The sequence below is a fragment of the Myotis lucifugus genome, unplaced genomic scaffold, assembly GCF_000147115.1.
Source record: "Myotis lucifugus unplaced genomic scaffold, Myoluc2.0 scaffold_45, whole genome shotgun sequence".
Lineage (NCBI taxonomy): Eukaryota > Metazoa > Chordata > Mammalia > Chiroptera > Vespertilionidae > Myotis > Myotis lucifugus.
Genome location: NW_005871093.1, coordinates 159,650 through 175,755, shown reverse-complemented (window position 1 = coordinate 175,755; position 16,106 = coordinate 159,650). Strand labels below are relative to the sequence as shown.

Below are 16,106 nucleotides of genomic sequence, written 5' to 3'. Positions count from 1 at the left end.
ATAATGTAAGTGTTTTGAGCAATATAAGGTAGACTAGGCTAAGCAATGATGTTCAGTAGGTTAGGTGTACTAAATGCACTTTTGACTTACTATATTTTTTATTGATTGATTTTAGAGAGAGAGAGAGAGAGAGAGAGACCAACTTGTTGTCCTACTTATTTATGCATTCGTTCTCTATAAAATGGGGATTGAAGGTTCCTCCTGTCTTCTTAGGGATGATGAAAATTAAACGAGGTGTTGTGATCATAAGGTTGTGGTGCAGAGTAAGTTCTCAACAAGTGGCTATTATTATTATTTTTATCCCCCTAATAATAAAAGAGAGCCCTCGCCAAGCTTATTTATACTCTAGTGTAGCAAATAATGTAGACAGAAGTCGTACCAAAAAGTGCTAGAAATGAGAATGCTCCGAGGGGGCGCTGTGGCAAGAGGTGGCTCCCCTTGGAACTTGCCATCCTCTGAATCTGTCTGGCATCTGGCCTTCTTCCTCTTCTACCTCGTTCAAACAAGATATTTTTGCGGCATTTTCCCAGTAAACGACCTCATTTCTATTCCTATAAAATTAGTCCTCTGTGGGGAGGGAGGAGTCTCCTTCAGGAGCCTGGGCTGGTTCCCCTGCCCCGGAGAGAAGCCCAGGCCTCACCTGACCAGAACGCAGACCCCAGCCAGGACCAGGTGCCCGGTGACATCAGCAGGAGCGAGAGGAGTGCCAGGAGTTCTGAGCCTTCTTTCTAGGGTCACTGACCAGTCCCCACCACATCCACCCCATTCTGTCCTCCATTTGTAAAGAAAACGGGTTCCATCCAGCCCCTTCCGGAGCTATGGGCTGGATCAAGGGGCAGGAGGCAGCTCTGGTGAGGACAATAGTAATACTCCCACTGTTGTCCAGCGATATACTATGCATTTTCAAACACATACATATTCTTGTTTTTTCCTTCCCCAAATCATAGCTTACCTACTACACTTCTGCACCTTGCTTTTTTCACTGACATGCACGTAGAACTTTCTTTATATCTACACATAGAGCTATATAACAGCTGGACGTATGTGTCAAAATTGATCGAACAAACCTCCTTTCCATGGAGATTTAGGTTGCTCCCACTTTTTTGCTATTATAAATAACATTGCAAGGACTATCCTGGTACAAATGTCATTATTTAAAGTTTTTATGTAGTTGAAGTGATCATGCTTTTTTGGCTGCTGGGTTTGAGTCAAATTTAATAAAACCTTCCCCTCTCTGATACTTAAAAAAACAACCCTCTTATTATGTTGATGTTAGTACTTCCATGGTTTTACTATTTACATTTATATCTTTGGATTTTCTTTTATGTAAGCGTGGGGTTGGTGTCCAGATTAGATGCTCTGCCCAGGCCCTGCAGGTGATTACTCTCCGCAGCTCAGGATCGAGTAGTATATGCCATCGGTGAGAAAACAGAGGCACGTGGTCCAGCTCACTAGGGCAATAATTGGAAACGAAGTTCCGATTGGAAACCAGTGACCCTACCCTTAATACAATAAAAAGAGTCTTTCTTTTGAGCCAGACAATTACTTTAAAAAAAATCAGTTTTTCTATTCTGGAATAGTTTTAGAGTTACAGAAAAATTTTGAGAAGAGTACAAAGGGTTTCCATACACCTCAGACCCAGTTTCTCTGCTTATGACTATCTTACATCAGCATGGTACATTTCTCACAATAGATGAACCAATACCCACGCATGGCTATTATCTGAAGTCCACGCTTGATTTGTAAAGCACTTTACTTGTTGCTTTTTCCTGTTCCACATTCCCACCCTGGTGAGCACGTTACCTTTAGGTGGGCATGTCTCCATAGGCTCCCCTGGGCAGGGGCGGTTCTCAGCCTTTCCTTGTTTTTGATGACTTTGACAGCCTCGTGGAGCTCATCAATACCTTGTAGGACGTCCCTCCATTAGGGTTTGTCTGATGTTTTTCTTATGATTAGACGGGTTATTTTCCCAAAGAACGGCCCACATCTACTGGTGAGAAAGGCCCCCCTAGGTAAAGGGTCATTCTCATGACTTCACATTAAGAGCGCCTCCCATCAACATGGCTTAGGACTGTAGATGTTGATCTTGATTGTCGGCCTGAGTGTTGGGCGGGTGTTATCCAGGCACAGTGGCTTGTGTGCCCCACCCTCTCCTTTCCATACGGCCCTCTTTGGAAGGAAGTCACTTGTGTAGCTCACACTAAAAGGGGGGGCGGGGGGCGGGGAATTATGCTCCACCTCCTTGAAATATCCACATACCCATATATATTAGTTGGAGTTCTCCTGCAGAGGGCACTTCCCCGTAACTTTTTAAATTTGGCAATTCCTTGTAATTCTATGTTTTAAACTGTCCACGAATAGATGTATACAGGCAGAAATGAAACGTGGACACGGTGTAAAATTTGACAAACACGGCACAGAGGGAGAACCCTCTCTGACACCTTTCTCACCCAGCCGTGCAGCTCCCCACTCCAGAGACACCTTATGCGTTTACAAACATGTCCAACTATATCCTTGCCCCCCACCCCCGTTTGTGCCCAAATGGTAACTTATAGGAACACTTGTTTACAGGTTGGTTATTTTTATTATACTTGTAAAGTTTTTAGTGAGACATCTGGGAGGTCGCCCCGTATCAGGCCACTGGATGGAGCAGTCTCGGATCTCCAGCCAAGGCCCCCATCCCCGAGCCGGACGCGACACGGGGTTTGCATCACACGACCCCCTGCGGACACATCCCGGCGCGCGCGCGCCCCTGAGTGGTCCAGCGCGGGGCGGGCGTGGGAAGAGCGGCCTCCGCGCCCCGCCCCGGCCTCTGTGACGTCCACGCCGGAACCTGGAATCCCGGCTCCGGGAGGGAAGGCCGGGAGGTGGTGGCGGCGGCGGCGGCGGCGGCCGGAGCGGGTCTCCGGCGGCCTCTTCGGGGCGCGGCGTGAGCGCAGCCATGAGCGAGTCCAGTGCCAGTGCGCTCCCGCCCGGCAGGCCCAGGAGGCAGCCCTTCGTCCATCCAGGTAGGGCGGCGGGACGGTGCTCCTAGTGGTCGGAGGGCACGCGGCGAGGTGCCTGGAACTTGGCGAGAGCCAGCCTCCTCCCTCCCTCCCAGTCTTTGGGGGGAGGGGGAGGGAAGCGGTCTTTCTTATTCCCGTTCTCCCTCCTCTGACCCATCCTCACCCAGTTAAGAGGGCGCCTACCCCACCAGAGCACGACATTGGGAGTCCAGAGCGAGGTGGCGTTGTCTTCCCGTTGCTGGCGGAGGGATCCTGGGCTAGTCTCCAAACAGCCTTATCGGTTAAATGAAAAGATTTTGCGATCCCCACCAGTTCTAACATTCTGGTAGGAGACGCCAGCCCCCAAACAGTTCAGGGTTTACAATGAGATGAACTTGGAACCGAGTTCTGCCTCAGCTGTTTATTGCTGTGTGATCTTTGCTAAGTGGTTTGCCTTCTCTGAGCCCCAGATTCTTAAGCAGTCAAGTGGGAATAGGATGCTGGTGGGGTTATAGCTGAGAGAAAAACGTGGGAAGTGCCTAGCACAGTGCCTGGTACAGAGAAAGCACAATAAATGGTAACCAAGCAAGCATGATAATGTGGTTGTTTTTTCCCTTGGGAGAAAGTTGTGTCTTGCTCTGTGAACTTTTACAAAATCATGGACAACCACCACCCAGTCAAGATAGAAAAGTTGCCAGCACCCAGGCAGGCTTCCTTGTAGCATTTGTATCTTAAATTTTCCCTTAACAAAACACAAGACTGTATTCTGAGTTTTATCTGCAGTGCTTTCGCTAATTCAATTTGAGAAGAGTGGTTTTGTTGCAAGGATTTACAGTAAAACATGAGTGTAGATCTGGGCCCTTATGACTGGATTGTTCTCAACGTTTAGAAGAAGAAAAAGAAAAGACATCCAGAAGGGCCCCAAACCCTGGGAACTTGCTCAGGAATCAGAACTCAGACTGGGCTTGATGGTAATTTTTTTTTTTTTTAGCTCATTATTCATCCTGCGGCATCAGCTTTAACCTTTCAATAACGGCCATTCAAGGATTATTTTAGTTGGTTTCTATTTATCTTCCTCTTATTTTAGCACAATCAATCACATTTAAGATGCCATGGTTTCCTATACAGAAGGTGTGAGATTCATCTTTTTTGGATCTTTCTTGGGTGTTTAAGGGGACTCTAAGCATCTTTTTATGAGTATAACTGGCCCTTCTAAAGTCTCCCCCAGACCTTGGACAGATGATATGTTTGACCTTGTACCCACTAGCATGGGTGGAAGGCTCAGAAGGGACTTGTTTATAACTTTGTAACACTTTGTAAAGGGTTATCCGTTATATGGGCATCATGGGAGTACAACTGGAGGTGGGCAGGAAACACTGGGGATCTGGTTTATGGAATGTAGCTTGTGCCTCCTCTATCAGGGGTGGGGAGTTTCTGGCCCCTGGGGCTGTATAAGGCCAGAGGAATCATTTGGTCTGGCCCTGCCAAGGCAATAAGGGTGAGTTAATTAAATGTTTGAGCAAATATAGCAGGCTAATTTTTAGGTTGATAATTTTGTATGGCCCGTGAATGATGTTATAAATATCCGAATGGCCGTTGGCAGAAAAAAGGTTCCCCACCCCTGTATCTAAGTGATCGATCACACCACTCCCCTTCGTAATTAAACTTTCAGGTAGCTTCCCATTGCTCTGAGTGTAAAGGCCAGGCTTTTCTCTGGTAGCCAACAAGGCCCAGCCTCCTCTCCAGGCCTTCATCACCCTTGACCCGGTCTGCTTCACTGGCTGCCTTCCAATTCCTTCAGCATATCAGGGTGGTTTCTGCCTCAGGGCCTTTGCATCTGCTGTTCTCTTTGCCTCAACTACATTTCTCTTTGTTCTTTGTATGTCAGCCTCCCCTTCCTCCACCTCCTGTCAGGTCTGCTCAAATATTTCAGAGAGGTGGACCACTAGGGTCATCTTGTCTGAAGAAGTACCCCAGCTCGCTTTCCCTGACCCATGACCTTGCTTATTCCTTCAAAGCATTTATCACCATCTGAAGTCATCTAGTTTGATTGTTTACTTTTTTTGTTAGTTGTCTCTTCTTCTAGAATATGGGTGCCATGCAAAGCAGGGGCTTTGTCTTGTTCCCTGAGGACCTAGAACAGTGTCTGGCACATAGTAGATGCTAAATTGTGACAAATAAATGAAAGAAGGGAGGGAAGGCGGGGAGGAGAGAGGCAAGCAGGGAACCACAGCTACACTGTAGTGATGGTAAGTCTAGACTCCGATACCCAGATACAAATCCTCATTTTCCCATTTCCTGGATTTGCCTTTGGACAAGGCACTTAATTGCTTGGTGTCTTAGTTTCCTTATGTATTAAGTGGAGATAAGAATAGTACCCACTTCAGGGTGTTATAAGGATTAAGAGAGTTGATTTATACAAAGAACTTAATGTTTGTATTCATTATCTATGCTGTGTTACAAATCACCCCAAAACTTAGTGGCTTAGAACAGTGATACTCATTCTCTTACAATTTCTGATGGTCAGAACTTTGGGAACGACTTGTCTAGGTGGTTCTGGCTGTGGTCTCTCATGAGGTTTCAGTCATGGTGTCATCTGAAGGCTTGCCTGTGGCTGGAAGATCCCTCCCGAGATTACTTGCTCACACAGATGGTGAACTCACATTGGCTGTTGGCAGGAGGCCTCAGTTCCTTTCCACATGGACCTCCCAGGGGGCTGCTGAGTGTCATCGTGACCTGGCAGCTGGCTTCCCCAGAGCAGACGATCTAAGAGAGAGCAAAGCAAAAGCTGTAATGCCTTTATGATCTGGTGTCAGAAATCACAGTGGTATTTCTGCAATATTTAAATATATATATATATATATATATTTTTAAATATATTTTATTGATTTTTTACAGAGAGAGGAAGGGAGAGAGATAGAAAGTTAGAAACATCGATGAGAGAGAAACATCGATAAGCTGCCTCCTGCACATACCCGCAACCCAGGTACATGCCCTTGACTGGAATCGAACCCGGGACCCTTCAGTCCACAGGCCGACGCCCTATCCACTGAGCCAAACTGGTTTCGGCTTAAAAATATATTTTAACTGATTACAGAGTGGAAGGGGGAGGGAGAGAGATAGAAACATCAATGGTGAGAGAGAATCATTGGCTGCCTCCTGCATGCCCCACACTAGGGATTGAGCCCACAACCCGGGCATGTGCCTTGACTGGGAATCGAACCGTGACCTCCTGTTTCATAGGTCGGTGCTCAACCACTGAGCCACCCTGGCCTGGCTCTGCAATATTTTATTGGCCCCGTTCAGTGTGGAAGGAGCCTATATAAAGTTATGAGTGTCAGGATATTGGGGAGAGGATGCATCCTTGGGGCCCATCCTGGAGACTGGCTGCCATGGGAGTGTTAACTGTTGTTAATTAATATCTCTGCCTCCCCTACTAGATGATAAACTCCAGGAGGGCAGGGGCTGGGCCTGTTTGGCTCCCCATTGCATCCGCATGCTTAGCACAGTATTTGGTGCACAGTGGGCCTTCAGTAAATATTAGTTGAGGGATGCCCTTTGTGGTTTGGTCCCTGTCTTAGCTCCCATATCCCCCCTGACACTTGCATGTTACTTCTTGAGACTGAGAAGCTCCTTCTGTTCCCTCTCCCCCGGGGGCCATTACCATGCTTCTTTATAAGGCATACTGCTCATCTCTTCTTTCCATCTGCTATCACTTCCCTCTGGAAGTCTTCCCTGATTACCTCTCCTCCCACAGGCTATACTCTGTGTCCCTTCTCTGTAATCCACACAGACCCTGGCCTCGCCCTTTCAAAGTATCCATTGAACTGTATTCTCAATTCTCTTGAGTTGTTTTGTTCTTAAGAGTAGGGGTGGGGTTAAGACAGTGGTTCTCAACCTTCTGGCCCTTTAAATACAGTTCCTCATGTTGTGACCCAACCATAAAATTATTTTCGTTGCTACTTCATAACTGTAATGTTGCTACTGTTATGAATCGTAATGTAAATATCTGATATGCAGGATGGTCTTAGGCGACCCCTGTGAAAGGGTCCTTCGACCACCAAAGGGGTCGAGACCCACAGGTTGAGAACCGCTGGGTTAAGACACCGACTTAGCCTCTTATAAGCCCTGTCTGTGGCCAGGTGGAATCGTGGCCAGTGATACAAAGTTCTCTGTGGACAACCTTGCAGCTCTGGTTGCCTTGGTGACTGCCCCCTGATGCCTATATTATACGGATTTCCAAGTCATGAAAACAATAAAGATTGTGTATTAAAGAAAGTCTTAATGGTGAGAATTCTACTCATCAGCCTTCTATCCAGAGATCACTTTTCTGGCCCAGACATGGTATTGTTGCTGAAAAAAAAATGCCTTGTGACCTTGAGCAAGTTACTTCCTCTTCTGAGCCCGTTGCCCCAGTCAGACATCCCCCAAGGGGTCCCAGATTGGAGAGGGTACAGGCCGGGCTGAGGGACACCCCCCCATGCACGAATTTTGTGCACTGGGCCTCTAGTTTCATATAAATGGAATCATGGAATATGTGACCTTTTATGGTGGTTGTTTTTTTCACTTAAAATAAGTATTTTTTAAAATTGAAAGGGAGGGAGAAAGAAACATCTATGTGAAAGAGAAACGTTTATCAGTTGTCTCTTGCATGCACCCCCACCAGGGATCGAACCCACAAGCTTTTGGTGTATGGGACAACACTTCAACCCACTGAACAACACTGGCCAGGGCAATAAGGATGTTTGTGAGCTCCATCCCTGTTGTAGCATGTATTGGTACTGTACTTGATTCCATTTTCTGGCTGAATACTATTCCATTGTGTGGATATAGCACAGTTTATCCATTCACCCATTGATGTACATTTGGATTGTTTCTACCTTTTGGCTGTTGGGGAAAATGCCGCTGTGAACATTTATGCACAGGTTTCTGCTTTAACACCTGTTTCCAGTTATTTGGGACATATACCCTGGAGTAGAATTGCTAGATGATATGGTAATTCTGTGTTTAACTTTTAAAAAATATATTTTTAAATTGATTTTTAGAGAGATAGGAAGGGAAAGGGATAGAAAGATAGAAACATCGATGAGAAAGAAACATCATCGATTGGCTGCCTCCTGAATGCCCCCTACTGGAGATCAAGCCCAAAACCCAGGCGTGTGCCCTGACCGGGAATTGAACCAGTGACCTCTTGGTTTATGGGTTGACACTCACCCACTGAACCACAAAGGCCTGGCTCTGTATTTAACTCTTTTGAGGACGGGCCAAGCTCAGAGACTCCTGACACTTCTGTGGGGAGTGACTGTGACCATTATCTCATTGTTTAGTGGGTGAACCAAAGTGACTCATCCAGGTGTGTGCCCTTGACCCGGAATGAACCAGTGACCTCTTGGTTTATGGGTTGACACTCACCCACCTGAACCACAAAGGCCTGGCTCTGTATTTAACTCTTTTGAGGAAAGAGCCAAGCTCAGAGACTCCTGACACTTCTATGGGGAGTGACTGTGACCATTATCTCATTGTTTAGTGGGCAAACCAAAGTGACTCATCCAAGATGATCAGATCACCACGAGGTGGGGGCTGGACAGAATTAAAACCCATGTGATGGCTCCAGGGCCACTGACCACTCCTCTCTCCTCCTCAAGGGCACTGCTCTTAGGAGGGGACCTGGCGGGCCCTGCTGGGACTGTTTGGATTGACCCCACTTGCCAGATGTCTGGGCCTCTGAAGCAGGGAACCCCTAGAGCAGCGGTTCTCAACCTTCCTAATGCCGCGACCCTTTAATACAGTTCCTCATGTTGTGGTGACCCCCAATTTCATTGTTACAAATTGAACATAATTAAAGCATAGTGATTAATCACAAAAACAATATGTAATTATATATGTGTTTTCCAATGGTCTTAGGTGACCCCTGTGAAAGGGTCATTCGACCCCCAAAGGGGTCGTGACCCACAGGTTGAGAACCACTGCCCTAGAGGGTGAAGGGATAAAACTAAACAGGCCCATTAGACTCCTGTGAGGGGAGGTGGAACTTTTTTGTTTTTTAAAGATAAATGAAGAGAACCTCTGGTGGTAGTTTTTATGGAACCGCCTGGCTTAGGTGTGAACGCTGACTTGGCCAGTTATCAGCTGTGTGACCTTGAGCAAGTCCTGTTGCCCCTCTGAGCCTCAGTTTTCTAATCTGTAAAGCAGAGATAATCATCCCGCTCTGCTAGGGTCACCAAGAGGATAGACGGAGATAAGCATGTCAGGAATCTAGCACCACACCGGTTCTGTGCACTTGAATGGTCGCTGTTGGCATTATCATTATTCGGGCCTTCTTAGCTCTAACGTTATAAGATTTATGACTGCATGTGCTGTGTGCCTGTACTTTCTGGAGGTATGCTATTAGATATTTATAGAGTTAAACAACTATTCTTTGGGCTGTTTTATTCCAACAGAGTGTATTAAAATTGAAGTAACCATTCAACCTGCAGTGTTTATCTGCTAAGCCCATTCATCCGGGTCACTCATCACCCTTACAGGTGTCCCAGAGGTTGGGATCTTCTGCAGGTCTGGAACAGCTGGAGATTGCACGCCCCCCCCCCCCCCCCCCCAGTCTGTAAGAGGCTGAATTCTGCCCAGCAACTCAGGCCCAGATTAGGCCCAGAGGCCCCCAGTGGCTTTTGGTGTGTGTTTGTTTCTTTTAGGAAGTGGAGAATTTAGAGGGATAAAAGGGGGAAATGACTTTTCAGTGTTGTAACCTTTGTTGTAGTCTGGTTGCTTTTTAAAGGAGCATTGTTTGGGTGCGGGACCCACCCAGAGCTTCTGTGGGGCCTTCCCCTCCACCCAGCAGGAGGAGGAGGAAGGGAACTGACCTTGAACCTTAAGCATGCTCCAGGCGTGGGGCCTAGTGGTGAAAGAGGCAGGCCAGGGACATGCTTTCACGAAGCAGGGAGAACACTGAACAGGTAAAGACAAAAATCGGGTAGTTACAGTTCACCAGAACTGCTGAGAAGGAAATAACCAGGTGATGGCCTAGGGAGGAGGGGGGACCTGCCTAGGTGGGTGGTCCGGAAGGCCTCTCTGGGAGGGGACTTCGGAGCCCAGGCTAAGGATGTCAAGGAGTCGGTGCAGGTGACGCTCTGAAGTGCGGGTGAAAGGGTGTTCAAAGGGCACAGGAAGAGCAAAAGGTTGGAGTGGGAATGACCTTGGTGTGTTGGAGGAGGCTCCCAGCTGGCGCTTAGAGGAGGGGATGGCATGAGGTCAGGCAAGCAGGAACCAGTTCCTGAGGCTCCGCTAAGCCCGGGTCATCTGTTTGATTTTGGTTTCAAATACGTAACTTGCTTGAATTCCTTACAGCAACTCCATGAAGTAGGTGTTAGTTGTCCCTTTTATCCCTGTGGAAACAGGCTCTGAAAAGGTACGTGACAAGCCCCTGAAACAGAAGGACATTATGGTGTGAACGAGAGCCAGCGTGTCCATGTATTCACCTGACAAATGTTTATTTGAGCACCTGTCATGGGCCAGGCCCCATGCTGATCACCAGGGGTGTCAGAGGGAGGAAGGCTTGCTGGCATCTTTGCCCTGAGGGTTCAGACCTTAGCTCAACCTGTGCAAAGTTCTTGTCTTCTCCGAACTTTCCATATTGCAGAATCAGTGATACATGAAGTCATTTTGAGGGTCACAGGAGGTAAGCATGCAGAGTTTGGCATAATCATGGCACATGGTAAATACTAGTTGTCATGAATGTCACCCGCAGGAAAATCTCTTTTGGAGAGATCCTGGCCAAGGAGGATAAACCAGCCACATAGGGAGTAGCTTGGTCCATAGCAAGAAGATCCCCCGCTGCAGATACAATTCTCCATGTTCATTAAGTTCAGCAGTAAATATGTCATCCGGTGGTCATTGGCACCAATTCAACACCAACAGGAATCCTCTGTTTGGGGTGCGGTGAAGAAGGAAACTTTATTCAGTGGAAGAGCTCAATTGTGATACAGCACAGCTGTGAAAATAGCGCGGTTGTGAGGCAGTCCTAGGACCAGGTGGGCCTGAGGCCAGACCCCATCTGCTCTGCTCCTTGCTGGTCTGCTTTGCTCTGTGCTGGTCTGCTCCACTGTGCTTTGGTCTGTTCTGGCTGTGCTGGTCTCCTCAGCTCTGCTCCAGTGAGGTATCTTCAGTGCTTTAGCTCAGCCAGGGAAACCCACCCTTTTGTCTTCAGTGGAAAGGGAAAATGTGCTCTCAGAGCCAGAGGGGAGCTGGCTTAGAAGTCCCCACCCCTGGTCCCTGATTCGTCTGTTCTCTTGCAAATGAGGACTCTAAATCCTCGATGTTTGATTGGTCCAAAAGGCACTGTCCTGACTGGTCAGAATAGAGGCTCTCTGCTTGGCTGGAGCCACACATCTCCAATTGGATGGGGAAAGCCTCAGTCCTTTTGGTTGAACTAAGATTCCATGAACTCCTTGATAAGGGCTGGCTCAGGTGGCAGGAACACAGTGCAGGCAGGCAGTTCAGTGCAGAGGCAGGTAGTTCAGAGCAGGCTTCTCCTTGAGGTGCAGTTTGCACGAGAGACCCCTGTGTAGAAATGGCTGCTGGGCTCTGTTTTGTTGTATTATTTATTTTAATTTGAGCCCAGTTAGCCACCAGGAGTCATCTTTAGTAGGTATCTTCTTTCTCAAGGCTCATAATAAATCAAGTCAGTTCATCAGTCAATAACTACCCATGTATAGCACAGTGTTCCAGGCACTGCTCTCAGCCAGAGGTCTGCAAAGCACAACCCACAGGCCAAATCCAGGCCACCACCTATATTTACAAATAAAATTTTATTAGAACACAGTTGTTCCCATTTATTTATGACTTAGGTAGCTTTCCTACTACAACGTCCGAGTTGAGCAGTTGTGACAAAGACCATGTGGTAAGGAGTATTTACTATCTGGCCCTTCACAAAAAAAGGCTTTTTTCTAAGCACTTTATTCAGCATAGCTGTTTAACCCTGAGGATGGCTGTGCAGGTGGAAACTACCATCCCTATTTAACACGTGGGAAACAGGGCTCGGGGTGGTTAAGAAACTTGCCAGGGCAGCCGGGTGGCAGCGGACTCCGGAGGCTGTGCTTTTAACCACCAGGTGAGGTTACCTCCTCAAACAGATTGAATCAAAGTCACTGCTTCACTGACAGCCCACGGGATGCTCCACGGGCTTGAAAACCAGGAGACCTGGGTCCTGGGCCCAGCATGGCTCTGATTACCCCGTTAGTCACTGCTCCCGTAGGCTGCTTGCTCATGGTTTATAAGGCCTTGGACCCGGCCTGTCCCCGGGCCCCACCCTGGTGCCAGCCGCCAGGTGCCATGATTCATGCAGGCCCGCCCAGCCCTGAAGTTCTGAAGTCTGGCAGGTAGAGGAGGCTCCCAGCGCTCCTGGCTTCTCCCCTCTCAGACTAGGCTCTGGGCTCCTGTGAATGAGGCCCCTCTACATTGTTCAATACATGTGTGGCTATGGGAAAGTAAATTTAATGAAGTCTGATCAAATTAGAAATTCACATAGCAGTTTCCTCAGTCTCACCAGCCATGTTTTTATTGCTCAGTAGCCACGCATGGCTAATACTCACCATATTAGTGCAGATATAGAACATTTCTACCATTGCAGAGGGACAGTGCAGCCTGACACACGATGCCCTGGAATGGTGCGTAGCCATGCCAAACTGCTCAGCCCAAGGACAGAAATAGCCACAGGGCTGGCTGAGAGATCCTGGTAAGTCTGAGTTAGATCATGTCATTCCTCTGCCATAGTCTCACTTTGGCCCATAGGCCCTGGTGGCCTTGACTCCTACCTTAATACCTTCCTCTGTGCTAACTCTTCTCCAGTCCCGTTCCTCAAACTGGCTGGGCATGGTCCTGCCCCAGGGCCTTTGCACCTGCTCTTCCACCTAGCTATGCGGTTCTTTCTCTCCCTTTAAGCTTTGCTCAAACCCACCCTTGACTTATTTTTCTCTACATATTACCTGAAATATATTGTTCTTGCTTGTTTACTGTCTGCCTCCTCTAGCTAGAATATAAGTCCCATTAAAGGCTGGGGAATTTGTGAGTCACATTCAGGGCTGTGTTCCAGTCCTAGGACAGTGCATGGCACATAGCAGTTGCTCAGTAAATGCTTTCGAGTATGTGAGTGAATGAACAGGTGGATGAGTGGGTGGCCTTTCCAGGGGTAGAGCAGTGATGAGTCTCTGGCCTCGGAGGTTTTTGAGCACTTGGTGGAGATGTCAGCAGCTTTAACTAGATTTCCTGGTCTGTGAGCCCCTGGTTAAGACCCTTTGGTGGCTGTGAGCACAAATTAATCAGGGACCCCACCTCTGGTTTGCATTCAAAATAAAACCAATGTCAAACCATAGAATATAAGTATGAAGAAGTCCAGAAAGTTCTGAAATTGATGTCCACATTCCTTTGGTAGTAATACCAAAACCGGGTGAGCATGTGCCATTTGATTATCTCTGAGCAATAACAGCAAAGCATGTTCCTGATTGGGTTGGTTTGTGGAAAGCACCTAAAATAGGAAAAATGTAATATATGGTCAACATCTCAATATTTTTTGCCAGCTTTCCCCCCCAACTTTAATTTTTTTTTAAATTGTGAAAAATATCATCCATATAGAAAAGAATAATGTTAAAAGTTTAAGTTCCTTAAATATTTTTTTCTCACATTTTGGTGCCTCTACTTTGGTCTGTCTGTGGATGATCCAATGTTGCCTGTATCCCCAGCACCAAATTCATTCATTCATGATTCATTCATTCAGTGGTGAAGGAGAGAGATGGGGTCCCTGGCCTCTTAGCGATTATAGAATAATGGGGGAGGGAGAAGACCAGACACAACACAGGAAAACAATTAGGGCAGGGGATGGAGTAATGGCAGGGGTGTGTGCGATGGGCTGGCGCTTAGGGAGGCAGGAAGCCAGTCTGCAAACCTTCATCCTCTCAGCGTCGCAGCGCCCAGCTCAGAGTCCCTGCCCAGAGGGGCTCCATGCAACCAAACTAATTCCCACGGCAGCTGGCGAGAGGCCAGGACTGGGTGACCCAGAAGGTCCCATCTTATCCAGAGTTTCCATGATTCTGCGAGTGGGAAGAAAATCCCTGAAGTGAACCCAGCACCAAATATGGTTGGGCTCAGTTCTTGGCAAGCATCTGAGGGAGGCTGGTGGCGATGTTAGTACCATTCAGCTCACAGTCGGCCTGTGCCCACATCCTGGGAGTGTTCGTGCCCGTTGGGGGGATTTGGCGTCCTGTGGAAAGAGCTGTGAAGAAGAGTTGGGACCTAAAGATGCTCTCCAGATGTGCCTGCATCTGTCCATTCGTTCATTTATTCATTCTTCCGATGGAGGCCCTTCTATGAGCAAGACTGTCCTGTAAGCCTCGGAGAGACTAACTTTGTCCTTAACCTGGAAGAATACAAAACACCACAAAAAGTCCTTATGCCTGTCCCTGTCCGCAACCCTCCTGCAATTACCCACTCACCTGCCCACCTCACTGATCATCTAATTGCTGAAATCTGGCTTCGATGGCAAACAGATTCTATATATTCCTAGATGGAGGCACCTCAACATCTGAAATATGTCCCTCCTTCCACCCCTGTGCAAATGGTCAACAAACAGCCCACACACTGACCCCAGGACTTAAGTGGCCACACGGATGACACTTTCAGCCGGACCAACTCAGGAGAACATCGGACAGTAACTGTAATGACACATTCTTCTTATTTCCGGGGACGAGAAAACCGAGGCTCCGAGAGGTGACGTGCCTGTCTCTGCAAGAAGCGGTGGAGCCAGGAGTCTGCTGGGCATCAGAGCCTTGGGCGGGCTGCCAGCTCTCTGGGCCCAGCCTCCCCGCTGCAAAGCCAGGGCCCTGCGCTGCCTGCCTCTGCAGGTTGGCGTGAGAGAGCAGGTGCTGTCAGGCTTTGAAAAGTGTGGTCCTATGTGAGAGCGAGAGGAGGCGGAACATAGTTATAAAAATAACGATGCCTGTGTTCAAAGGTATGGTTGTGATTTTTTAAATTTTATTTGAAGATCAAGAACTTCCCAAGAATGTCTGAAAAGGAAAAAATCATTCCTCTTCAATGGTGGCCATTTTGAAAATAATCGTTTTCCACCAGGAACGGTCATTATGAAATGTAAATAGGACGTATCTTTCCTGTGGAACGTTTGCAAGAACAATCAAGTCATTAATCGGTATGGCATTGTAGTGATTAAGAAAAACTTTCAAATCCATGGCCCATTGGATCATTTCATGGTGAAGACCCCAGCTTTGGCATCTGACAAACCTGTGATTGGGGCCTAGTTCCAATATTAACAGCTGTGTGAATGGGAAAGGCCACGTGACCTCTCCGAGCCTCAGTTTCTCCATCTGCAAAATGGGATCAAAGGGTAGTTCAGAGCATTAAGTGTGGAGACACGTATTGAGTACCGCGAATAGCCCATTACAGTAAGTGCTCAGTGTATCCTAGGCTGTAACTCTGTCCTCACGGTCACACCGATGAGGTCCATGGGGTCACAGCCCCAGTTCCGGAGATGAGGAACATACGATTCAGAGACGCTCATTTTCTTGCCTGGTTTGGCCTGGCTACTGGCTGACAAGCCAGCTCCGGCTCCAGCTCCAGTGCTCGGTCCCTGACCCCACAGCTGCTGAATAGTCAGTCGGTCGGTGCTGCTCCATATGTAAAGGCCTTTGTTTGTGGTTCATAACAGCTCTTTGTTGCTGTCCAGAGGGAGGAGGAGCCTCCAGCCTGGACTTGGACCCTCTCGCCTCGAGGACCCACCTGCCACGCTCCTGACTGGCTTTAGGAGGCCACCGGTACGAACTGGAAGTGTGACAGATCCCAGGGTGTGCTGGGCGGGGAAGTGGGAGGTTGAGGGAGACTGGCAGGCTTGCACTCGGTGACTGGCCGGGCTCCAGACACGTGGCTGTGTGTCATCTGCAGCGGGACAGCTGCTCCATTGTGTCTCACAGGCCCATCAGGGAGGCGAAGATGACAGCTCTGACCCGTCAGACTCCCACTCAGAGCGAGGCCTTGGCTGTACCCCTTCCCACCGCCCTCGCCCTCCCTCGGCCCCTTGTCCTGTTATCTACATGGACATTTATGGAGTCCACTGCTTGCCGGGCA

The 16,106-nt window shown here is 48.1% G+C and overlaps 1 protein-coding gene across 4 annotated transcripts in view; it reads left to right on the top strand.

Moving 5' to 3' along the window:
* The first annotated feature begins 2,868 nt into the window (after positions 1-2,868).
* Positions 2,869-16,106, top strand: part of TMC7 (transmembrane channel like 7) — a 52,570-nt gene continuing 39,332 nt past the window's right edge. For all 4 annotated transcript variants that reach the window (XR_002829112.1, XM_023753425.1, XM_006088193.3 and 1 more), the window contains exon 1: positions 2,869-3,008. Coding sequence is in view for 3 of the 4 variants with exons in the window: in XM_023753425.1 (XP_023609193.1) it covers positions 2,942-3,008 (67 nt within the window). In the remaining variant the exon portion in view is untranslated. The remainder of the gene's footprint in view (positions 3,009-16,106) is intronic.